General features: G+C 35.6%; 3 protein-coding genes and 1 pseudogene across 3 annotated transcripts; all 4 read left to right on the top strand.

The window, feature by feature from the left end:
* Window positions 1–2178: 2178 nt before the first annotated feature.
* On the top strand, window positions 2179–3129 carry LOC121043931 (olfactory receptor 8K3-like). Its single transcript, XM_040495908.1, has one exon. It carries the CDS (start codon window positions 2179–2181, stop codon window positions 3127–3129), a length of 951 nt encoding a protein of 316 aa, XP_040351842.1.
* A 6102-nt stretch (window positions 3130–9231) lies between these two features.
* Window positions 9232–10112, top strand: LOC121043812 (olfactory receptor 8K3-like; annotated as a pseudogene).
* Window positions 10113–13462: 3350 nt separating this feature from the next.
* On the top strand, window positions 13463–14389 carry LOC121043811 (olfactory receptor 8K3-like). Its single transcript, XM_040495811.1, has one exon. It carries the CDS (start codon window positions 13463–13465, stop codon window positions 14387–14389), a length of 927 nt encoding a protein of 308 aa, XP_040351745.1.
* Window positions 14390–21191: 6802 nt separating this feature from the next.
* LOC121043810 (olfactory receptor 8K3-like) lies at window positions 21192–22133 on the top strand. The gene has a single exon (XM_040495809.1). The coding sequence runs from the start codon at window positions 21192–21194 to the stop codon at window positions 22131–22133; it is 942 nt and encodes a 313-aa protein (XP_040351743.1).
* The last annotated feature ends 5451 nt before the right edge of the window (window positions 22134–27584 follow it).

Genomic DNA, 27584 nt, shown 5'->3' with positions numbered 1-27584 from the left:
TTGCCTTTGTCCATTCTAAATGGTATTAATTCTTCATTTCTTCAAATGCTCAATTTGTTTCTAATTCACTCTGATAATGTGATGAATTCTAATTACAGTTTTCAAAATTAAACCATCCAGTCAAACATGGGATCAGTGCAGCTTGAACAACTGTCCTTTAATTCTTACACATTTTTAAAATTTATATCAATGACATGTATATATATACACATATATATATGAAATTATAATCCTGAATATAATTTTAAATGTTTATTTATTTATTTGTTTATTTTGAGAGAGAGAGACCATGAACAGAGAGAGACAGAGAGAGAGAGAGGAGAGAGAGAGTCCCAGGCAGCCTCCACGCTGTCATCACCACAGGGCTCGGGACTTGATCCCACAAACCTTGAGATCATGACTTGAGCTGAGATCAAGAGTCATAAGCTAAACTGATTGAGCCATTCAGGCATCCCATAAGCTTGAATATATTGTGGGTTCCTTTTATTATTATAACTTTATTATTTTTTAATTAAAATTTTTTATATCTTTCTTTTTTAAAATCACAATTTTGTGGGGCTCCTGGGTGGCTCAGTCAGTTAAGCGTTTGACTCCTGGGTTCAGCTCAGGTCATGTTCTCACGGTTTGTTGGTTCAAGCCCCTCAATAGGCTCTGCACTGATGGAGCACAGCTTTCTTGGGATTCTCTCTCTTTCCCTCTCTCTCTGCCCCTCCCCTACTTGTGCTCTTTATTCACTCTCTCAAAATAAATGGATGAACTTAAAAAAAAAATAACAAAACATAATTTTGTGTCCTAGGATGAATTGCAATAGGGTTCTCATTTTTGCACCTTGGAATTGTAAGAAATACGGATAAGGATTTTTTTTTCAATAGTTTGGAAACACCTGCCTTAAAAACAATCTGAAGGAGAAAGGAGTTGGAGAAGTAGAGGAAGATGAAGTGTAATCCTTAACTAAAAGGTGTTAACCAAAACCTTTTAGGTATTCTTGATGGAAGATGACATAAACGTGTAAGAATTGTGTTCAAATTAAAATATAGTAAATGTACTCCAATTCTATCAATACCATGTCCACTGGGCTTTATGTGGATCAAAACACCATTTGTCCTGGTCCATGTACATTGAAACAGGTCTCTAAGACATTTGAGATAGCAGCCCCTATTTTGAAGGGGCTTCTCCCTTTTGGATGCCTATTTATAGCAACTTACTGGATGATTTTAGGTCGTACATTAACAAATATGTTTTAATAATTTTTACTTGTTTTAATATGTGCTAGGAAATACAACTATACCATGAAATCCATCATTTCAGAGATGTTAATGCTAAAGTCAAAGCAAAAGTGGAAATGTTTGCTAATACTTCTTTTTTATATTGAATAACTTACAAATGCAGGCCTTACTTGGTGTGCAACATAGCAAAAATCAGAAACTTAAAAAACCACAGGCAAGTACTGAATATTCAGACACACTATTCTAGAGAAAATAACATTTATTTATATGCACTAGAGTGGGTATGGGGGGGCTTCTGCAAGTTAAATGATTATCATCATAAAAAATCATTAAACGATATTTAAAACTCATGAAGTAAAGTGGAATAAGCATACAATTTAAAAATCAAATGGGTAATGGAACAGGAATATCATTAAATACACAGAATTAAATCAAAGTCTACTAAATGAGTTAATCATGATTTTCCTTGAAAGTTGGGACTAAAGTTGCCAGGTCTGGAAGCAGAGAGCTGTTCCTTTTATTATAATTCCTTCTAAAGTATGATGTGTTTAACAAATTATAAGTATTTTAAGTAAAAAAAAAATAGATATTTATTGAAATAAAATTTAAATTAAAAAAAAATTGGATTTCAGGGTGCCCGGTGGCTCAGTTAGTTAAGCGTCTGACTCTTGGTTTCTGCTCCGGTCATGATCTCACAATTTGTGAGTTTGAGCCCTACATTGGGCTTCGCGCTGACAGTGTGGAGCTTGCTTGGGCTTATCTATCCCTCTTTCTCTGCTCGCCCCTGCCCGCTCTGTCTCTCTCTCTCTCAAAATAAATAAACATGAAAAAAACATTTAAAACTTGGATTTCTCTTAATCACAATGACTTTGCATACTAAATAAGTTAACAGATGTCATCTTCTGAATGCCAGTGACTCACGTGATGGTTCTTCCCACAGCAATTTTTCCTAATGGCCTGGATGAACCAACCAAATCAAACAGTGCTAACAGAATTCATCCTAATGGGAATCACAGACCGGCCGGGGCTGCAGGCTCCCTTCTTTGTACTCTTCCTCATCATCTATGTGATCTCACTGGTGGGCAACCTGGGCATGATCATCCTCACCAAGGTGGACTCCAGGCTACAAACACCCATGTACTTCTTCCTCAGACACCTGGCCTTCATCGATCTTGGTTATTCAACAGCTGTGGGGCCCAAAATGTTAGTCAATTTCATAGCTAATCAAAACACAATCCCCTATAACTGGTGTGCCACACAGCTGGCTTTCTTCATCTTGTTCATCATCAGCGAGCTTTTCATTTTGTCAGTAATGGCCTATGACCGCTATGTGGCCATCTGTCGTCCTCTGCTTTATACGGTTATTATGTCACAAAAGGTGTGCTGGGTGCTGGTGGCTGTCCCCTATGTCTACAGTGCCTTTCTTTCTCTGATAACCACCATAAAGATTTTTATGTCATCCTTTTGTGACCATAACATCATTAAACACTTTTACTGTGACAGTCTTCCCTTGTTAACTTTGCTGTGCTCTAGCACACGTGACATTGAGTTGATAATACTGATCTTTTCAGCATTTAATTTGGTGTCATCTCTTCTGATAGTGCTTGTCTCCTACATCCTGATCCTGATGGCCATCCTCAAGATGAATTCTGCACAGGGCAGGCACAAGGCCTTCTCCACCTGTGGATCCCACCTGACAGTGGTCGTTGTATTATATGCCACTCTCTTCTTTATGTACGTGCAACCCAAATCCAGTCATTCCTTTGATACTGATAAAATTGCGTCCGCATTTTACACGTTGATAATACCTATGTTGAATCCCATGATCTACAGCTTGAGGAACAAAGAGGTAAAAGGTGCCTTGCGTAGGATATGGAAAAATCTGCACAAACTGCCTAGGTAGATTATCGTGAGTATGCATTATTGCATATATAAAATAATAATAAATATATAATAAATTAGGCTATAGACTACTGTCTTTATATGCCATAGGCCTTAGAAAGGAGTATTGTGTAAAAGTCACGGGAAACTAGAAATGTGTTTCCTGTTTTCAACTTGTAGGTGTTCAAGTAGTGATCATCCTTCTGTTATCAACTATAATTTGTCCTTAAGTATTACCGTAAAACACTGAGGTCTGATTTCTATTCTCACACTGCCAAGTACTCATGTTTCAACTTAAGAGAAGTCTTTTTTAATACATCTGCCATTAGATAATTTTTAAAAAGCTTTCTTACGTCTTTTATTAAATATTTTGTGTGTGGCCTAGAGCCCACAACATTGGCATATTGACATATAAAAGATGGCCTGTATTGGTTTTTGTTGCTAGGCATATAGATATATCAATGACTAATCAACAATATCAGCCTTAATGACACTTTAACTCTATTTTCCTGTGGTGGGTGACATTTTAGATTTCTGTTACATAATGATATGTGAACACATATATGCATAGAGAAGCAGAAATAAAAGTTTGACTATTTTCGAGTGACATAATTGTGTATTTTAAAAATCTATTAGAAATAAGTGAATTTTACAAGATCATTGGATATAGGATCAGCATATTAAAGAACAATTACTTTGCTATCCACTAACAAAAAAACAGGTAAAATTGAAATTTGAAACTATTGACTACACTAGAAAAAAAAAATCTGTCTAACAATTCAGAAAATCCTAATGAATAATTTGCATAATTTCATTGCTAGATGCTCCGAAAAATGTTACAGAGTTATTAAAGGAGAGATAAATGTTAATATATACCACGTCCATTGGTTGGAAGATATAAATGTTTTGATGAAGGCAGTGCTATCTAAATTTTCCTATAGATTTAGAGTGGGAGAGAGCCAAAGCATAAGAGACTCTTAAAAACTGAGAACAAACTGAGGGTTGATGGGGGGCTGGGAAGGAGGGAAGGGTAGGTGATGGGCATTGAAGAGGGCATCTTTTGGGATGAGCACTGGGTGTTGCATGGAAACCAATTTGACAATAAATTTCATATATTAAATAAATAAATAAATAAATCAATAAATAATTTTCCTATAGATTTAACACAGCTACAATAAAAATTTCGCTGTAGTTTTTAATGCTTAAGTTGATATAAAAAATTACGTGGAAATATGAAGGATCTAGAATAGCCAGAGCAATATCTTAGAAGAAGGAAGAGGTCAAAGAACTTCTAATAACAGATATCAATTCCTTTACTGAAGCTAGATTCGTTTTTTAAATGTGTATTTAGTGCACTTGTTTACAGAGAGATCAATAAAATAAGGTCCAAAAATACTCACATGTAGAGTAGTGTGTTTTCAAACACTTGTTTTAAAACAAAAGCCCTGCTGCAAAGTAATGGGGGAAATTGGGCTTCTCAGTAGATTAACCTATTCAATTAGGTTCCTATGTAAAACATGAATTTTGGTCATTTATACACTGCATGTAAAAATTAATTGATTTGTGTTATGAATGTGAATATGAAAACTGAAACCGAAAAAGGTTCTTAAAGTAAAATAATATCTTCATGATGGGATCAGCAAAGATTCCTTAAGCAGGGTACAAAAAAATAATAACACTGATAAATATACTCTATTTAGAATGAAAATTTGTATTAATAAAAATATACCATAAAAAGTGGAAAAAATATCCACAGAGACCTCATTTGAAATATACACACCCTTTTGGGGTGCCTGGGTGGCTCAGTCGGTTAAGCATCTGACATGGCTCAGGTCATGATATCACGGTTCGTGAGTTCAAGCCCCACATCGGGCTCTGTGCTGACAGCTCAGAGCTTGGATAGAGCCTGCTTTGGATTCTGTGTCTCTCTCTCTCTCTGTTCCTCCCCCACTCATGTTCTGTCTCTCAAAAATAAATAAACATTAAAAACATCTTTAAAAAAATATACACACCCTTTCAAAGTAACTTGTAAAAGAAAACAAAACAAAACAAAAATTGCCTAATTCCTAGAATGAGGATGATCAACACAGTCAACCTATTGAGAGTGAATAAGACAGGTGGGTTGGCAGGTGCAAGAAACCTGAAGAAACATTTTACAAAAGAGGATATCAAAACAGCCAAAAATATATAAGTGCATTAAAAAAATTCTTCATTAGATAAATGTAAATAAGGAATATACTCTGTCACTAATTTCAGCTGTGATAGCTAAAATTCAAAAGTTTGTTTGAACAATATATGTGATATATCACTAAATTCTAATTCATGAAACCATTATTACACTAAATAATGTAATAAAATAAATAAATAAATAAAATTTTTAAAAAAGGAAAAAAATATTTCATTCTTTCCATTGCCAAGTAGTATTCCATTGTATATATAAACCACATCTTCTTTATCCATTCGTCAGTTGATGGACATTTAGCGTCTTTCCATAGTTTGGCTATTGTTGAAAGAGCTGCTATAAACATTGGGGTACATGTGACCTTATGCATCAGCACTCCTGTATCTTTTGTATCCTTTGGGTAGATTCCTAGCTAGGGGTACAAGTGCCCCTATGCATCAGTACTCCTGTATCCCTTGGGTAAATTCCTAGCAGTGCTACTGCTGGGTCATAGGGTAGTTCTATTTTTAATTTTTTGAGGAACCTCCACACCGTTTTCCAGAGTGGCTGTACCAGTTTGCATTCCCACCAACAGTGCAAGAGGGTTCCCGTTTCTCCACATCCTCGCCAGCATCTATAGTCTCCTGATTTGTTCATTTTAGCCACTCTGACCGGTGTGAGGTGATATCTCAATGTAGTTTTGATTTGTATTTCCCTGATGAGGAGTGATATGGAGCATCTTTTCATGTTTCTGTTGGACATCTGGATATCTTCTTTGGAAAAGTGTTGATTCATGTCTTCTGCCCATTTCTTCACTGGATTCTTTGTTTTGGGGTGTTGAGTTTGATAAGTTCTCTGTAGATTTTGGATACTAACCCTTTATCTGATACATTATTTGCAAATATCTTCTCCTTTTCTGTCAGTTGCCTTTTAGTTTTGCTGCTTGTTTCTTTCACTGTGCAGAAGCATTTCATCTTGATGAGATCTCAGTAGTTCATTTTGCATTTTGTTTTCCTTGTCTGCAGAGACAAGTCAAGTCAGAAGTTGCTGCAGCCCAGGTCAAAGAAGTTGTTACCTGTTTTCTCCTCTAGGATTTTGATGGTTTTCTGACTTATGTTGAGGTCTTTAATCCATTTTATTTTGGTGTATGATGCAAGAAAGTGGTCCATGGTCATTCTTCTGCATGCCTCTGTCCAGTTTTCCCAACACCATTTGCTGAAGAGACTGATTCAAAAAGGCACATGCATCCAATATTTACAGCTGCACTATCAACAATAGCCAAATTATAGAAAAAACCCAAATCCCCATGGACTGATAAATGAATAAAGAAGGTGTAGTGTGTGTGTGTGTGTGTGTATATATATGCATATATATATTATATATATATATATATATGAATATTACTCAGCAATGAAAAGGAATGAAATCTTGCTATTTGCAACAACATGGATAGAACTAGAGTGTATTATGTTAAGTGAAATAATGGTCAGTTAGAGAAAGACAAACATCACATAATGTCACTCATATGTGGAAGTTAAGAAACAAAACAGATGAATATAAGGGAAGGGAAGCAAAAATAGGATAAACACAGAGAGGGAGACAAACCATGAGAGACTCTTAAAAACAAAACAAACTGACGGTTGCTGAAGGGGTGTTGGGTAGGGGGTTGGGATAAATGGATGATGGGAGTTAAAGAGGGCACTTGCTGGGATGAGCACTGGGTGCTATATGGAAGTGATGAATCACTAAATTCTTTTCCTGAAATCATTATTACAATGTAAGTTAACTAATCTGGATTTAAATAATAAGAAAGAAGGAATGAAAGAAGGGAGGGAGGAAGGAAAAATAAGAACAAAAGAAAGAAAGAAAGAAAGAAAGAAAGAAAGAAAGAAAGAAAGAAAAAGGGCACTTAACTAAAAACAAAAAATAAATATGAATAAATACATACATACATAAAAATAAAGTTAATTTGCCACTCATTTATTTAGTAGCTCTTTCTAAAATCCCTTTACTCCCTCTCAAAAGTTACTTTGGTTTTTAAATATATGTATTTAAATGCATATATTATTTATCTATAATCATAGAATACCTTTATGGTCGTTCTTTTTAATGTTGAATGCTCTACTAGGCAGGGGGATGGGGCAGGGATGGGGTTAGTTTAATTCTCATTTCTATTCTTACAGCAGTTTTATAGTGAAGATTCAATGCTAAATCTCTGCCCATTGTATTGTTTTACATGTTTGTAGGGTCTTAAGCAGGAAAAAAAAATAACAATTTCAGTGGTCCAAAGTAGATTATTCCGATAAAAATAAAAATATAAATATAAATATAAATATAAATATAAATATAAATATAAATAATATAAATATAAATATAAATATAAATATAAATATAAATATAAATATACCACGGGGACAGAGAAGAGTTTAGTGCATTATATAGAAGTATAAAGACAACAAGAAAAATGTCTCATATCTGTCTTCACATATAGGAAGGCTGATATTTACTAGCATGGAGTCAGAAAAAAAGAACATTTTTTTAAAACTCTCATTTATGGGGCACCTGGGTGGCTCATTCAGTTAAGCTTCCGACTTCAGCTCAGGACATGATCTCATGGTTCATGGGTTCGAGCCTCGCAACGGGCTCTGTGCTGACAGCTCAGAGCCTGGAGCCTGCTCCGGATTCTGTTGTCTCCCCCATTCTCTGCCCCTCCCCTGTTCACACTGTGTGTGTGTCTCTCTCTCTCTCAAAAATAAATAAACATTGAAAAAAATATTTTCACCTGTTTAAAAAAAATAAAAATAAAACTCTCATTTATTCCAGGAGATGTAGAATGCTTTTTAATACCCACTAAAAATATGTCCCTAAAAGTATTGTGTCTTCAGAAGTAATTCAGTGTTCCTGAACAAACAATAACTAACCTGCTCTCTGTCTCCATGGATTTACCTATTCTGGATACTTCATGTAATGGAATTGTACAGTATCTACAATGTGTGACCTTTTATATTCTTTCACTTAGCATAATGTTTTAAAGGTTCATACATGTTCTAGCATATATTAATACTTCTTTCGTTGTATGGCTTACTAATATCCCATTGTATGGATATAGCACATCTGTTATCCATTCACCAGTTGATGGACCCGTTGATGGACATTTAAGATGTTTCTACTTTTTAACTATTGTGAATAAAGCTGCTCTGAGCATTTACCTACACTTTTTGGTATGAGCACCTGTGGTTTTCAAAACCTTGGGATATATATCTAGAAATAGATTTGCTGGGTTATAATGGTAATCCTCTGTTTCACTTATTGGATAACCATCAAATTGTACCATTTCACGTTGCCAAAAACAATACACAAAGGTCGTAATGTCTCCACACCTTTGTCAACTTTTGTATTTGTCTTTTTCTTTTTCAATAACCATTCTATAATATCTCATTGTGGTTTTTGTTTGCATTTCTTATGTGTTAAACATTTCTTCATGTGTTTATTGGCCATTTCTATATTTTCCGTGAGAAATGTGTCTTCAAGTCTTTAGCCTGTTTTCTAATTTGGATTATTTGTGTTTTTTTTTCTTGTTGAGTTGAAAAATCCTTTATATATTTTAGATAATAGAACCTTAGGAGATACGTGAATTAAAATTTCCTCCATCATGTGGGTCTTTTCATTCTTTGATAGTGTCCTTTGATGCACAAAAATTTGCTTTCTAACTTTTGATAAAGTCCATTTATCTGTTTTTACTTTTCTTGTTTGTGTCTTTGGTATTACATAATAAAAAGCTATAAAGAGCTCAGCTGAACTGAGAGAGAAAGAATTGAGCTGTTGGGTGTCAGAACAACCAATTAAGGCAACAGGCCATAATGAAAGATTTAGGCCTTTAATCACTTATTACAACAGTCATCTCAATCATATCATGAAAGTTAATGATTATTTTTATATTTATTCCCAGTATAGGTTTCCCGAATGGCCTGCATGGACAAACACAATCTAACACTGTTGAAAGAATTCATTCTAATGGGAATCACAGGACTCCCTGAGCTGCAGTCTCCATTATTTGGACTGTTTCTCACTGTTTACCTGGTCTCAGTCATGGGTAATCTGGGTTTGATCATCCTCACCAAGATAGACACTAGGCTACAAACACCCATGTACTTCTTCCTCAGACACCAGGATTTCACTGATCTTGATTATTCTACAGCTGCAGGACCCAAAATGTTGGTAAATTCTCCTGTAGCTCAACCTACCATCTTGTATAACTAAGGTGCTACCCAATTCACTTGCTTCAATATGTTTATTACTGGCAAAGTTTTATTTTGTTGGCAATGGCTTATGACTGCTAGGTAGCCATCTGTAACCCTCTGTTCTACATAGTTGTGATGTCACAAAGATTGTCAGTTGCTTGAGACCCTATCTGTACAGCACCATTTTGTCTTTGCTAACTATTATAAGGATTTTCCTTTCATAATTTGGCAGCTGTAATGTCATCAGGCATTTCTGCTATGATAGTCTCCATTGATAACTTTCTTCTGCTCAGGGGCCTATGAAATTAGATTGATAACTCCGATTTTTTCAACTTTTAAATTAGTGTCATCTCTTCTGATAGTCCTTGTGTCCTACATTCTGATCCTTGCTGCCATCCTCAGAATGAACTCTGAAGAAGGCAGGCACAAGGCTTTCTCCACCTGTGGATCCCATCTGACAGTGATAGTCATATATTACAGTACTCTATCTTTTATGTATGTGTGGCTCAAATCCAGCCATTCATTTGACACTGATAAAATAACTTCTTTATTTTACATTACAGTTTACTTATACCCATGCTGAATCCAATGATCCATGCTTGAGGAACAAAGAGGTAAAAAAAAAATGCTCTTAATAGGACCTGCAGGATATTTGCAACTGTGGTATTTAAAATTCATTGTAAGATACACGAACAATAAAGTATGTATTAACCAATGTAAACTATAACTCTGCGGGAGTCTTGTACTGTTGTTTCCAGAAGATGGGCAACAATCAGTATGTGATAAGCATAGAAATAAATAAAATTTTTCATTATTTTAAAATTTCAAGTGAGGGGGCGCCTGGGTGGCGCAGTCGATTGGGCGTCCGACTTCAGCCAGGTCACGATCTCGCGGTCCGGGAGTTCGAGCCCCGCGTCGGGCTCTGGGCTGATGGCTCGGAGCCTGGAGCCTGTTTCCCATTCTGTGTCTCCCTCTCTCTCTCTGCCCCTCCCCTGTTCATGCTCTGTCTCTCTCTGTCCCAAAAATAAATAAATGTTGAAAAAAAAAATTAAAAAAAAAAATAAAATAAAAAAATTTCAAGTGAGAACAATCCTCTAACAGATTGTTGATTTTTTAAATATTTTTTTAATTTTTATTTATTTATTTTTGAGACAGAGGGAGAGCAAGAAGGAGAGGGGCAGAGAGAGAGAAAGAGAGAGACATAGAATCCGAAGCAGGTTACGGGTTCTGAGCCATCAACACAGAGCCCAATGTAGGGCTCAAACCCACGAACTGTGAGATCATGACCTAAGCTGAAGTCAGACGCTCAACTGACTGATCTACCCAGGTGCCCCTCTGATTCTTGCTCATACTTCAGATATTAGCCTCAATTAGTTTCAATTCCAGATCAGGTGCCATTCCTACATATTCTTGCACATAGCTTATTTGCCTGTCTCTTCTACTAAACACTTATTTTTATAAATCAGAGACTCTATATATTCCTTTCACAACATTCAAAAAAATTTTTAAACATGAGAAAAAAAAGGTTAAGGGCACACCTTATATACACAATATATTATTACTTGTAACTCATTTAATCATTTTAAACAATACAATGGGACAGTGTTTAAAAATGAGTCTGTGTGTCATCCACCTAAGGACACCATTGTAGAACTGAAGGAATACTGGCAAGCTAGGGGTGTAGATAACATATGTTAATCAATTTCCCTATATGTTTGTTTTGGTAAAGGTACCTCAGAGGAATGAAATCAAAAGAAGGTTTCATACACATACGTACATATACACACATATATGAATATGTCATATTTTATATGTGTAAAATATTTTATATAACATACAAATACATATATAACTGTATACAATATATGATAATACAGCTTTGACAGAGAGAGAGAGGAGATTTTGAGAAATTAGCACATGTGATTGTTGGGATTGGCAAGGCAAAATCTGCGGAGTAACCCAGCATTGTAAGAGTTGATATTGCAGTCTTGAGTACAAAGAGGGGAAACGGAGGTAGATTTTCTATATTGCTGTCTGGAGCATAATTTCTTTGGGAGACCTCATTTTTTGTTCCTTAAGGCTTTCAACTGATTGGATGAGGTCCACCTACATTCTGGAGGGTACATGACTATATTCAAAGTCTATTAATTTAAATTTTAATCACATGTAAAAACTATCTTTACAATAACATCGAGACTAATATTTGACTAATCAACTGGGCACCACAGCTTAAGCCAAGTGGACACATAAAATTAACCATCAAAGTATGGGGGAAAAAGAGCTAATCAGGAGTAAAATGTATGAATGTAGTACACAAACTAACAAAAAAAAACTAAGTCACTGGTGAATACAAAGTATTCTACACAATTAATAAACATCCCCCCCTTGTATTCGGCAAAGCTTTCAAATGCTTCAGGGATGATCAAGAAATTCCTCGGCATATCCTCAGGGAGAGTCTCAGAGGGCGAAAAAGAATCCATAAAATGATCTCACATATTATGAAGCACATGGGGAAGTCAAGACAGAAGTTAGATCACAGGTAAACAGAATATTTCATGTAATGCTGTATTATACCAATATCCAAATAGTTTTGGTGACATTTGCAAGGTAACAGTTTTATTCCATTGTCAAAGCATAGCAAAACATTAGGATTCCTGCTTCGCTTCTGTGTTCCACTATTGATAGTGTGTGACAGAATAAGAATGTTCTTCTTTCTTTTCAGATTACTTGTTCAAGTATCTTCACAAAGGCTAATAAGCATTTTTGAAATGTCACTGCCATATTGCTTATGTAAATGTATGTTTCATGTAAATACTTGATCATACAAATAATACAGGTCAAAACTGAGCTACCATAAAGCCCAACTAAAGTGTCAGGAATAAAGAATAGGGAAACCTGGGTGACCCAGTTGGCTAAGCGTTGGACTCTTGGTGTCAGTTCTGGTCATGATCTCACAGTTTGTGAGTTCTAGCTTTGCATCTGTCTCTGTGCTGACAGTGTGCACCCTGCTTGCGATTCCCTCTCTCTCTACACCTCCCGTTTGCTCTCTCTCTTTCTCTCTCTCAAAAATAAATAAATATTTAAAAAATTGTTAAAAAATAAAGAATAAAATGTATGGCAGAATTATTAAACTCGAGGTGTTCAGGTGTTCACTTGATATCTAAATTATCAGTCATTAAGGACTAGATTCTTCTTATCCCCTTCTCAAAAACATTGTGATAGTTATTTAAACCAATTTATAAATGTGATTTTTTTCCTACTTTCTAATGAGCAATAAGAGAAACTCCACCTCATACTGAGGTGTTAAAACTAATATTTGGAGCCTAGGAGACTTTTAGTATCCAGTTTTTTGGTGATGGTAAATATACAGCATGTTCAGTTACCAGCGGAATCTGACAGAAAGCAAACATAGTTTTCTCAAAGAGTATAACTTCAAAAAACAAGGATCTGATCATCTAAACAGATAGTAAACTGTGAAAAAAAAATGTGCTTTGCTGAACTCAAGAGAGAAAGCCTAGATGTCAAGCTCAAGAGCAAAAGCCCTTCTCCCTTATCTCACAGGAAATCAGCACCAGCAATGTCATTTTTTTTCTTTCACCGTTCACCACTTCACCCAAACAACACTATATTGTTTCTCCTTCTGTTCACGCAACAGTTTTTCTTAAAGTAATTCAAATTCAGTATTTCTCACCGAAGAAGGTGTGTACTTGGTAACAAGCAGTTTATCAGAAGCTCACCATCTTATAAGCAATGTCTTATGTGCTGTAAGTGTGGATTTTCTATGAATGTGTTTATAATATAATATTACAATACTGCATACTTCTGTTGCTTTCTTAGACTCTTGACACTGTTATTTTACTTATATTCAGGATAAAACACAACCAGATGATATAACATGAAAGCTATTTACTGTGCTGATTATCTATTCAGGATAGATTTTCCAGTAAACCTGGATGGAAAAACACAACCTGACAGTGGTGAAAGAATTCATTCTCATGGGAATCACACACCGTTGTGAGCTGCAGGCTCCATTATTTGGGCTCTTCCTCATCATCTATGTGATCTCAGTGGTGGGCAACCTGGGCCTGATCATCCTCGCCAAGGTGGACTCCAGGCTACAAACACCCATGTACTTCTTCCTCAAACACCTGGCTCTCACTGATCTGGGTTATTCAACAACTGTGGGACCCAAAATGTTAGCAAGTTTTGTTGTGGAAGAAAACACAATTTCCTATCATTTGTGTGCCACACAGGGAGCATTCTACATTATGTTCATCGTTAGCGAGCTTTTCATTCTGTCGGCTATGTCCTATGACCGCTATGTGGCCATCTGTAATCCTCTGCTCTACCCAGTCATCATGTCACAAAGGGTGTGTCAGGTGCTGATGACAATCCTCTATCTCTACAGCACATTTATGGCTCTACTAGTCACCATAAGGATTTTTAGTTCATCCTTCTGTGGTTACAATGTCATCAGCCATTTCTACTGTGACTGTCTTCCCTTGTTATCCTTGCTCTGCTCAAACACGCATGAAATTGAATTGATGATTTTGGCCTTCTCAGTTTTTAATTTGATGTCCTCCCTTCTGATGGTTGTTGTGTCTTACCTGCTGATCCTACTAGCCATAGTCGGGATGAACTCAGCTGAGGGTAGGCTCAAAGCCTTTTCTACATGTGGGTCCCACCTGACAGTGGCCACAGTGTTTTATGGGACTATGATATTTATGTATGCACAACCTGAGTCCAGTCATTCCTTTGACACAGATAAAATGGCATCCATATTTTACACCCTTGTTATCCCCATGTTGAATCCCATGATCTATAGTCTGAGGAACAAAGACGTAAAATGTGCTTTCCATAGGATATGGAAAAAGTTATGAGGTACCTTTTCTTAAGTTTATCACATACTGCGTGGTTCCTATGAATTAGATTATCAACGTTAAACATTTCTTTTCCTTCCTTCAGAGGGAAAATCAAGGATAAATGAGTTCAAGATACGTATCTAGACATTGACTTCTATGTACCAGTCATACTCTGAAGTGTTCTAAATACACTGTGAATAAATAATACATATACATTCCATTCTTGAGGTAAAGACAAGAGTTATAAGCATCATAATTAGGTAATATGTTAGTACAATAGAATGGTTATGGGCCTATAATTCTAACACCAAGCAAGGAGTGTGGGAATGCTGTGTGGGAGTGAAGAAGAATACCTGGAACAGGAAGAGTTAAAATAACTCCTGTGTCATTCTCAACTATCAGAATAAACTTTCCAGTGTCTATGTATTGTGTATATAGGTGAGTTTCTCTGTAAGTATGTTCTTTCTATGTAGCCTACACAGGTTTCTATGGGGTGTCTAAAACACAGTTGATTATAGTTTTAGGCAGGTTCAGTGTATTGCCTTAACTTGAAGTCATCAGTCATCTGAATGTGCTCCAATCTCTCCATTCCATGAGGGGGGTCTATGTCCTGGTCTTTCCTCATGAGTGCCATTCCTTTCACTCAGGAGCCTCAGAAAGTCTATTGACTACACACACTTGGCATTTCAACAGTCCAGAAGATCAGCACAGCACCTAATTATAATTATCATTTGCAATCACACAAGTATAATGAAATATACCTAGAACTAAACCCAGGAAATATGTGCAGGATCTGAATGTTGAAAAAAAATGCTGGTTAAAGAAATCAAATAATATCTGAATAAATTTCAGGACACACTGAGTTCATAGATTAGAAAACTCAACCTACTAAATGTATCAATCCTTCCCAAACAGATCTATAGGTAATACAATACAAACAAAATCCCACCAAGGTATTTTATAGATATAGTTGTCTTTATACTAAAATGTGTTAAAAGATGAAGGATTTAACCTAGCTAAAATACATGTAAAAATGTAGAATAACATAGAAGAAAAGATTCCATTTCATGTTAAGTTTTGTCATATAACTATAACAATCAAAACTGTGTAGCTTTGGGGGAAGAAAAGACATGTAAAGAAAAGGAACAGAATACAGAACTCAAAAATAGACTTACAAAAAGTGCAACTAATTTTTCATGAAGGTACAAAATTTAATTCAGTAGAAAAAGGATAACATTTTAAAAATATTCATTTTAGAAGATGGTGGAGTAGTAGGAAGACCTTAGGCTTTTTTTGTCCCTTAAACACAACTAGATGACCATCAAATCTTTCTGAATATCCAAGAGATTGACCTGAGGACTGACAGAACAAATTGCACAGCTAGAGGAAAAAGGAGGCCATATCATGGGAGGTATGCGGTGCTGAGGCATGGTTTGGGGAAGAAACAGATCATAGGTGCTGCAGACCTATGCAGGTGCTCCCTGGTCCCAGCGAGTTGAGCAAGAGCTGAGAACACTATGTATACACACAAGTCATAGGCTGGGAAAAATGAGAGGGGCCGATTTCCATGAGTTTTTGTAACCAGAAGGGTTCAAAGACTGGAGATATAGAGGTCCAATGGGGAAAAACTGAGATTTCCCTCTAAGGTCAGGAAAAAGACAGGGATGTCCACTCTCACCACTAATATTTAACATAGTACTGAGAGTCTTAGCCTCAGCAATCAGACATCAAAAAAGAAATAAAAGACATCCAAATCAGTGAGGATGAAGTCAAACTTGTAAAGAAAAGGGAAGAAGCAGTATAATAAATTATATAAAAGATGCTTATAATGCTATGTATGTACAATTAAGAAGAAGGTATAATTTATGCACCTGACATGAAAGGGAAGATCCAAGATATGTCTTACATTTATTAATAAAAGAATATGTTAGGATAATATATCTGAAATATTTGGGAAAAGCAATGAGTCTATTCTATTCCTTATCAGGAATATATATAAATATATATATATATATATATATATATATAAACACATATGTATACACACACACACAAACAAGGGGAGAAAAGGGGCAGAGGGAGAGAGAGAATCCCAAGCAGGCTTTGCACTGTTAGCGCAGAGGCTGACATGGGGCTCGATGTCATGAACGGTGAGATCATGACCTGAGCTGAGATCGAGTCAGAGTCTTAACCTCCTGAGCCACCTAGGCTTTCCATATATATAACTTTTAAGGGAACAAACTCAGGGCTGTTCATTGAGGCTGGATACTGTAATGATGTTGTTAATGATAGCTGAGGGTTAGACACACATATATCAATAAAAAATAAGTGAAATTTGTTTAATTTGTATCATGGATTATAATACAGGAAGAATAAAAAAGTGTGATATCATATATGCATAGCATCTATAAAGTGACAAATGCAACAATGACATTTATAGAAATATAACACATATACATAGTTGTGCATATGTAAAATATTATATTTTTTCAAGAATAACTTGATAAATTAAGCATATATCAAGTACAAAAGAGCATGTTTCAAGGTGGGAAAGAAACATTGAAATGATTTGGACACAAGGAATAAATAAAATACGGCACTGTGAAATTAAAGAGAAAAACAAAATCAAAACAGAAGTGGTTACTGGTCAGTAACAGCAACTGACTATGCAATGAGAAGGATGGATACATAGCAAATGTCTGCCTTGGAAAGAAGGATAACTGAAAACAAAAATGAAAATCAAGGAAATAGCATGTCACAGTTGCTTAATGCAGGATACTTATCCATGTACAATTTTAAAATAATGTAATACAACAGAAGTTATCAATTATCTACCATGTCACCAATCTGAGGAGACCTCTGTGGAAATGGGGACTCCTGGTGAGCCAGCCTTGAATATATGACATTTTAATCAAGAGTCCTATGCAGTGAAATGAAAAGTTAAGTATTAGTGAAAAATAAGAGTGAAGTAATAAATAAATAAGTAAATAAATAGTTAGGTGATAGATGGATAAATAAATAGATAGATGATATATTTTAGGTAGATGATAGATAGAAGATAGATGATTGATAGATAGATAGATAGATAGATAGATGATAGTTACATAGACAAATAATGGATAGATAGATAATGGATGCATAGATAGATTAGATAGATGATAGATAGATAGATAGATAGATAGATGATAGATAGATAGATAAATGATAATTTTACTCAGTGGTGAGTATGAATTGTCCCTGCCTATTAATGGACAAGCTCCAGGAAGTTTTTAATGCCTTCATATGCTTTAGCCATCATAAACAAATTGCTCATCATCTCCTGAGGGAGAGTCTCAAAAGGTGAAGAGAACTCATAAATTGTTCTCAATATGCTATGGTAAGAAATACATATGAGAGTCAAGACAGAGGCTTCTCTGCAGGTAAAAATGACAGAAAACTGTGTGCCATCTCCTACTGCCAAATATCCACAACGTTTCAGTGATGTTTGGTAAGTTCCATTTTAACTCCTTGGCAAAGCCCTAACAAAATGTAACTATGTCTGATTTAGTTTGCTTTGTCTGATTTTGTTTGGGTATAATTATCTCAAATAATATAACTGTAAAAAAATAAATATCAGGCCCCTGGATGGTTCAGTTGGTTGGGCATCTAATGCTTGATTTCAGCTCAGGTCAAGATCCTGGGATCATGAGATCCAACCCCATATCATGCTGCCTGCGGAGCCCGTTTAGGATTCTGTCTGTCTCTCTCCTCTCTCCCCAGCTCACGCTCTCTCCTTCTGTCTAAAATAAAAATGATAAATAAATAAATAAATAAATAATAAATATTCAGCAGAGATCATAAACTATGAAAGAGCAATTTGATTCTTTTTTGAAAATGTTTATTTTGAGAGAGAGTGTGTGTATGTGAATGATGAGAGAGAGAGAGAGAGAGAGAGAGAGAGAGAGAGAATCCCAAGCAGGCTCCCTGCTCAGCACAGAACCCAACTCGGAGCTTGATCCTCCACCTGTAGGTCATGACCTGAGGTGATATCAAGAGTAGGGTACTTAACTGGCTGAGCCACACTGCTACTCCTATTTGATTCTTTTTATAGAATTCTAAAGCTGGTGAGAGGAAATGCTTTTAACTTCTGCCACATCATAGAAAAATTGGTACTTAAAAAGTGCTAATTATTTTTTTTTTTAGGCTTCCATGATTGTAAAGGAAACAAAACAAAGCAGAAAACAACTAACAAGCAAAACCCAAGATGTATACTGCATTTGGACTGCATTTACTGAATATATCTCTAATATGGTCATCTACTGATACCCATTATCATATTCCCATCAGAGAAAAAGATGTGTGAATCGGTGTAGTGGAGAGTGTTAAGAGGTCACAAAGGTATAAGGAAGACTCAGGTAAGTTAAGGGGAAATTACATATAATTACCTTTGTATTTTATGTTGTGAAATTGAATGTTTTTGTCTGCTTCTAGGTCACTCAGGGACTTCAGCCTTGCAATTTTATTGCAAACAATATAGTTTCCTTTTTTTTCTTCAAACAGGAGCACTGATGCCCACAATTTTTTTAACCAAACCTCATTCTCTTACCTTAACGTGCCATCTGCTTCCCACTCTGGCATAACTTCTTATCTGTGGGTGTTTAGGATATTTAGATACATTTTACGTGATTATATACCGGTGTATCTGCATCGTGTGCTCTATGATAGTTCGAAGGGTTTTCTGTGGACTTAATGTAGAGAAGGATTTCAACTCACATACAGGGATCCACGTATATCTCACCTTTAGTGTATTGTATTTTGTTTCTATGGTATTGTGTATCACAGTGACTTTCAACATTTTTTCTTTAGAGCATTCTACCCTTTAATTCAAAGGGATTTTTCATAAAACTTCTTTATGCGAACCTTCTGCCATGAATTTTTTTTTCTGCTCCCAATTACACCACGTTCCCTAACTTTCTTGCTTGGTAAAGTATATATGATTTATTACATACAAGTTAGTATATCTATATTTTAATGGGAATGCCATAAAGAAAATAGTTGTTTGGTTTTTAGACAGAGAGTGAGAGAGAGACAGCATGAGCTGGGGGTTGGAGGGGGAGAAAGAGGGAGAGAGAGAGACTCCAAACAGGCTCCACACTTAGTGGGGAGCTGGACATGGGGCTTCATTCCAAGACTCTGGGTTCGTGACCTGAACTGAGATCAAGAGTTGAACACTCAACTGACTGGGCTATCCTGGTGCCCCAGAGGAAGAATAATATTTTAAGCAAATTCATACCCAAATAACTTATATTAAGACACTACTAAAATTGATACAGAAATTAAAAGATAAGTAACCCAAGGAGTCACCACACAATTATTCAAATGTTGTCATGGAAGAGTGGTGAGGTATGTCTTGCTTAAACAGTTCCTCACCTCTTCCTACAATAGCCTTGACAAAGAACTTCAGTCCCAGGCCAGAGAATACACAGGTATATAAGTCAGGAAAGTAGAAACATTTCAGGTAAGTTGCTATCACTCTTAAAAACACCAGCTGGGGTACCTGGGTAGCTCAATCGATTAAGTGTCCAACTCTCAGCTTGGCTCATGTCATGATATCCTGGTTTTGAGAGTTCAAGCCCCATCTGGGGCTCTGTGCTGTGACTGCAGAGCTTCCTTGGGATTCTCTGTCTCCCTCTCTTTCTGCCCCTTCCCTTACATGCTGTGTCTCTCAAAATAAATAAAAATAAACTTAAATTTTTTTTTAAAAAACACAAGCAAACAAACAGAAACCCACAGTGTACTTGATATTTGAGAATTATTTCCAACTATTTCCATTGTCTACACAAAAGCTCTTCAAGGAAATGTCAATTTTATATATGAGAGTTTTATTGTCATATAGACTTTTATTCTCGTATATCTCCTGGCATGTTTCACCACATAAAAAATAATTCCCACTGTGATCTGTCATACTTTTCTTATTCATACGCTTGTCAAATATCTGTCAAGTGTGTTAACGTTCCAGCCAGTTTCATAATAATACCTTTCATAAAACCATGTTTTGAGTAGTGGGTTTTATGCATTTGGGAAATTTGTGGTTTAAAAATTTTATTATATAATTGACATACGTATTAGGCCGTATCATTGATGTATTTTATAAATGTCATCTTGTGATTGTATCCTATAAATAATAGAAATAATGATACTTTAAAGAATAGTAAAATAATCACCTATATCTTTGATCCCTAAATTTTTAACTTGGTTTTTATTTTTGCCTTAGTATTCATATCTATGTACTTCTATCTATCTATCCATCTATCTATTATCTATTATCTATCATCTATCATCTATCATCTATCATCTACCTATTTATCATTTCTCTTTCTCGTTCTCTCTCTCTCTCTCATCTATCTATTTAATTATATCATCAGAGTTTCTTAATTTTTTTACTGTTGTTATTCCTGGCTGAATATTGTTATGGCCTAGGTATTGGATATATTAAGATATTTAGCAGCTTAACTTGTGTCTAGCCATTAGAAGCTGGTAGAATCCTAACTCCCAGATGTGACAACCAAAATGTCTCTAGACAATGGAAAGTATTCATTGTGGAATAAAATGTGAATGGAATGAGAACCATTCATCTATTTCCATTTCCCTTTCTTTCTCTAAGTATGCATAGTAGTCTTTGTGACAGATGAGTTTATTTTCAAATATCCTAAATTGGATAGTTTGGATGTATCTTATTTATACTAATTTGGCATACTAAAACCTCTCCAAGGAGATAATACATGAAATCTATTGACTCTTATGATATATCTATCCAGAATAGATTTTCTACTAAACCTACATGGAAAAACATAATCTAACAGGGCTGAAAGAATTCATTCTCATGGGAATCACAGACCGTCCTGAGCTGCAGGCTCCATTATTTGGGCTCTTCCTCATCATCTATGTGATCTCAGTGGTGGGCAACCTGGGCATGATCATCCTCACCAAGATGGACTCCAGGCTACAAACACCCATGTACTTCTTCCTCAAACACCTGGCTCTCACTGATCTGGGTTATTCAACAACTGTAGGACCCAAAATGCTAGTCAATTTTGTTGTGGATCAAAATACAATCTCCTATTATTTTTGTGCTATACAGCTCGCTTTCTTTCTTGTGTTCATCATTAGTGAACTTTTCATTCTGTCAGCGATGTCTTATGACCGCTATGTGGCCATCTGTAACCCTCTGCTCTACCCAGTCATCATGTCACAAAGTGTGTGTCAGGTGCTAGTGGCAATCCCCTATCTCTACAGCGCATTTGTGTCTCTTCTAGTCACCATGAAGATTTTTAGTTCATCCTTCTGTGGCTACAATGTCATTAGTCATTTCTACTGTGACAGTCTCCCCTTGATATCTTTGCTTTGCTCAAATACACATGAAATTGAACTGATTATTCTGATCTTAGCAGGCTTTAATTTGATTTTTTCCCTTTTGATAGTTATTGTGTCTTACCTCCTGATCCTTACAGCCATCGTCAAGATGAACTCAGCTGAGGGTAGGCACAAGGCCTTCTCCACCTGCGGGTCCCACCTGACAGTGGCCACCGTGTTCTATGGGACTCTGATATTTATGTATGTGCAACCCGAGTCCAGTCATTCCTTTGACACTGATAAAGTGGCTTCCATATTTTACACCCTTGTTATCCCCATGTTAAATCCCTTGATCTATAGCTTGAGGAACAAAGATGTAAAATGTGCAGTACAAACAATGTGGAAAAAGCTATGTAATCTTTTTTCTTGAAGTTTAGATACAATATTATCCCCGTAAGTTAGGATATGGGCTTCAAACTTTGTTCTGTATGTCACTAGAAGGAATCATAGGAAGCACAAATGTGTTCAACATACATTTGGAAGTTGTGTTCTAAGTGCCAATCACACTTCTATGTGTTGTAAATACGTTAGCATACAAATAGAAAAAATAGTTGCCTTCCTTGAGAGAGAGAGATGCATTATAAATATAATAATTAGGTACAATTTATAGTATAGTGGAATTTGTCAAGATACCATATACCATAGGATATGGTATTCCATGCAGGTAAGATAGTGGGTATGCCATGCAGGAGTGAGGAAGAAGAGAAGACACAAAAAGAGAGTTCAAATGATTCTTGTGTTGTTCTCAACCAATAGAATGAATCTCCCAGTGTGTGTGTTTGTGTTTGTGCTTATGTGTTTGTGTGAGCACATTCTTCTCCTTTAGCCTTTATACTCTTCTTATGGCATGTGTTGAAATCAAACTTCAAAGCTTCAAGGAGGCTCAAAGTAGCACTATGATTGGAAGTCATCAGTCATGTGAATTCGCTCAAACGCCCCAGTACCACGTGGGGGATTTCGAGGTCCTGCTCTTCTCATCAGTTGCAGTTGTTTCTATAGATAAGCCCTAGAAAGTCTATTGACTCAACATACTTAGATATGTAGTAACTCACAACATCAGTGCCGCATGTCATCTGTCTTAATCAGTCCATTTCTCTATACCAGTAGATATACAAATTAAGATCAATTTTCTTGATTATAGTTAAAAACACTCCATTATATACTTTAAAGATGCTAAGAGAGTAAATCTTAAATATTATCCATGCAAAAAACAAATGGTACTCATGTGACATGCTGGAGACTTCAGCCAATGTTAAATTTTAGTCATATTTCAGTACATAAGTGTATCAAATCAACACACTGTACATCTTAAACTTACACAATGTTATATGTCCTTTATACCTCAATAAAGCTGGAGAAAAAGATAAATTTCTTGAGGTCTCCCATAGAAGCTTCCAATTTTTTTATTTTATGGTTTATTGGGGTCTTGATCTCTAAGTGCTGTGTTTGTCTAATGAGGTTGTTATACTTTCTTATCTCTGAAAAATAAAAATACTTATGGCTTAAAATTCATTTTCTAATTGGTTTTGTGTCTTTGCATAAGAAGTCTATTCTAGGGGCGCCTGGGTGGCGCAGTCGGTTAAGCGTCCGACTTCAGCCAGGTCACGATCTCGCGGTCCGGGAGTTCGAGCCCCGCATCGGGCTCTGGGCTGATGGCTCAGAGCCTGGAGCCTGTTTCCGATCCTGTGTCTCCCTCTCTCTCTGCCCCTCCCCCGTTCATGCTCTGTCTCTCTCTGTCCCAAAAATAAATAAACGTTGAAAAAAAAAATTAAAAAAAAAAAAAAAAGAAGTCTATTCTATCTTGAATTAGGTTTGTTGCCTTTTTCATGGGATAACTTTCTTTGGTATTGGTTCTTATAAGCTTGTAATATAGTTTTATTGGGATCCATTGTTTCACTGCATTGATTTGATGATCCCTAGCTAAGAAGCACAAAGAGATAATCCCATAATTTGGCCTATACTATATTTCTAGTGAAAGTTTAGTAAGGTATGAAACAACTTATATAGTATAGGTTACATCTTCTGGAAAACTTCCTCCTAACCATTCTGAATTTCCACCTTTTTGTTTACTTCTAGCATTTTTATCACTCATGGAAATTTACTTACATCACAGAGAGATTGGGTTGTTTTCTCTGTCCTCCATCATGGAATAAAATGTTCTATATAGTCAGTCAAATTTGAATCAAAATAACTCTTTGGAACAAAAAACTCCACTATATGTATATCTTTATCTGAGGATACACTATAGAATTTATGTCATTATTTTTTTAACTTATTAAGAAGAAATATGCACTGATCATGAATTTTGGAATATAAATACATGGAAATATTTTGTTTCCTAGAGGCAAAAACTCATTATTGGTGGCTGCCAAGATTATGAAAATGCTTACACTGATATTTTTGGTTATATATTTCCCCATATTATCCTTAGTAAATGATTATAACTTTTGAAATAGAAGAAGGTAAAAGTCTCCAATACCTGAATTTGAAAACTATAAGCTAACTCTACATAACCCGCTATCCCACATCTAAAACAAATCTTGTACCTTTCATATTCCCTCAAATGATAAACCAGAAACAGAACAAAATACATTGAGATTTACAAATTTTAATAATATATTTTATTTTAGAAATTTGTCTATATTTTACTATTAAGTACACCTATAAATTATTTCAGGAAGTTTAATATTTTCCATAAAATGGAAAAATTAAAAAAATCAATGCTTGGTACATAACTGAAATTTGCATATGATATTATGAAGAATGTTACAGATTTACATATTAATCAAAGATGATTCAGAAAGATTGACAAAATTTAGAATATAAAAGGTACAAAAAATTTAGAGACACTATTGGTGTCTTTAAAAAATCTGTTTTAGGTTAGGATATTAAGAATAGGTGTGTTATATATTTTCATATTTATGGACCCTAAGAAATACTGTATTAAAAAATTCAGGATGAAAGGAATCTCAATATGGAAATATTTATGAAAAATAACTGCCACCAGTCCAAAATCAAGCCCAGGAGTCGACTGGGAAACTCTACTAAATGTTAGGTAAAACAAATAACTAATTACCATACATTTTCTTCTAGAAAACTGAAGTGGAAGTCAATTTTCTTTGAGGAGTGCTTTCCCTTAATATTAAAAGCAAAAAACATCATAAGGAAAGAAAACAACAGAACAATATAAGTTATGATTGCTTACGCAGTGGTTCCAAGAGCTCCAGCAAATGGAATCTAGCAGTAGGTAAAAACAATCATGCGCAGAATTAGGCTTACCCCAGAAATGTACAGATGATTTGACAGTCAAAAATAAAATCACCATATTAAAAATGAGAAGAGGAAAAAAAAAGTTGGCATCTCAATAAATGCAGCAAAACATTTTAAAGTTTCAATATCCATTAAAAATACAAACTTTGACCATACTAGTATTAAATGGGGTTTTAACGTCTGTTAAAAATAAAAACTTTGGCCATGCTAGTGTTAAATGGGACTTCTTAAAACTGATAAGGAGCACTGATGAAAAACCTACATAAACCTACATATACATAAACCAGTATATCCCATATTAAAAGAATGAAATACATTTCCATAAGAACACAAACAAGACAAGGAGGACTCTTCTTTCTGATTCTGTTCAACATTGTGTCGGACTCCATGTTCAACACAACATGGCAAGGAAAAAGTAAATACATAATAGAAAGTCTACAGATAAGAAAGAAGGAAGCAAAACTGTCTTTGTTGATTAGCAAATGACAGGATTGTGCAGGTAGAAATCTAATGGAGCCTACAGAAAAAAAGTAATGGAACTGAAAAGTGAATTTATTGTGGTTTCAAAAAAGAGGATCAGTATGCAAAATAATGGTTAATTTCTATAGACTACCCAGGAAAAAGTAGAAATGGAATTTCAAATACCTACTACGAACATATCAAAACTATAAAATACTTAAATATAAACATGAAAAAAATATTTGTACACATAATTAAGAATCATCCGTGAGCCGGGGCGCCTGGGTGGCGCAGTGGGTTAAGCGTCCGACTTCAGCCAGGTCACGATCTCGCGGTCCGTGAGTTCGAGCCCCGCGTCAGGCTCTGGGCTGATGGCTCGGAGCCTGGAGCCTGTTTCCGATTCTGTGTCTCCCTCTCTCTCTGCCCCTCCCCCGTTCATGCTCTGTCTCTCTCTGTCCCCCAAAAAATCAATAAACGTTGAAAAAAAAATTAAAAAAAAAAAGAATCATCCTTATAAGACACTAAAGAATATGTAAGTAAGTGAGAGAGAAGCTATGTTTATTTTCTGGAATATTCAATGTTGTTGAAAAAATTTCTCAAATGTATCTATAGATTCAAGGCAACTCCAACAAAAACCCAAGCAGGCATTATTTTCTGGTAAGCACTGGGAAGCTGAAACTAAAATACAGAAAGAAATGCAAAGACCTAGAATAGCTGAATTAACTTAAAGAAAGAAACAGAGTTGTAATATAAACATTATGAAAAACACTAACTGATTGCAAGCCTCATTCCAAAGCTACAGTTGTCAAAAGGGTTTGGCACTGGTATAAAAATTGATGATTAGATCAATGAAACAAAACTGATAGACCAGAAAAGGACCCATGCATATGTGAACAACAAATTTTCCACAAGGTCAAAGAAAAAGGCCATTTGTTGAAGAAAGAACAGATCTTTCAACAAATGATAATGGACTAGGGGCGCCTGGGTGGCGCAGTCGGTTAAGCATACGACTTCAGCCAGGTCACGATCTCGCGGTCCGGGAGTTCGAGCCCCGCGTCAGGCTCTGGGCTGATGGCTCAGAGCCTGGAGCCTGTTTCCGATTCTGTGTCTCCCTCTCTCTCTGCCCCTCCCCCGTTCATGCTCTGTCTCTCTCTGTCCCAAAAATAAATAAACGTTGAAAAAAAAAAATCAAATGATAATGGACTAATTTTATATATACATATATATACATGTGTATACCTGTATATGTACATATCTACTATATATAGAGAGATATATAAAATATATTTTATATATATATATAATATATGTATATATATACATCATATATATACATGCATATATATAAAAACTATATATACACAAAATATTGAATGTTGACCCATAATTCATATAAAGATTCACCTAATATGGATCTCAGATATAAATATAATACCTAAAATCTAAAAATTTCGGGAGAAAACATAGTAGAAAATATTCATGATTTTGGGTTGGGTGAAGACTTCTTAGATACAACACCCAAAGTAAAACCAACAAAATAGAATTTTGATACATTGTACAACATGAAAATGAAATCTACTTTTCAAAAGATACTCTTAAGAGGGTGTTTATGTTCTGGAAGATAAGAGTTTCAAGTAACGTATTTTGTAAAAGACTCATTCCACAACATACACAGAGATCTCAAAACCCAATGGTAATAATAATAGACCTCCTGAATGGGCAAAACATTTGGAAAATACTTCACCAAATAGCACCTGGGTGGCTCAGTCGGTTAAGCATCGGCTCAGGTCGTGATCTTGCAGTTTGTGACTTCGAGCCATGCAACAGGCTATGTGCTGACAGCTCAGAGACTGGAGCCTACTTCAGATTCTGTCTCCCTCTCTCTCTGCCCCTCCCCCTCTCAGTCTCTTCTCTCTCTCTCTCAAAAATAAATAAACATCAACAAAAAATTTAAAACCTCAATAAGATAACAGTCTAGATCTATTAGAATACCAAGATGTTGGTGAGTATACAGAAAACTAGAGTCTTTCATGCATTTTTGATGGAAAAGTAAAATAGTATCAATATTTGAAAATAGTTTGTTATAAGCATC

Source organism: Herpailurus yagouaroundi, unplaced genomic scaffold (assembly GCF_014898765.1).
Source record: "Herpailurus yagouaroundi ecotype Mexico unplaced genomic scaffold, PumYag 187, whole genome shotgun sequence".
In the NCBI taxonomy this organism is placed as follows: Eukaryota; Metazoa; Chordata; class Mammalia; order Carnivora; family Felidae; genus Herpailurus; species Herpailurus yagouaroundi.
Note: the sequence above shows the minus strand (reverse complement) of the source record. Positions and strands in the feature narration are given on the sequence as shown.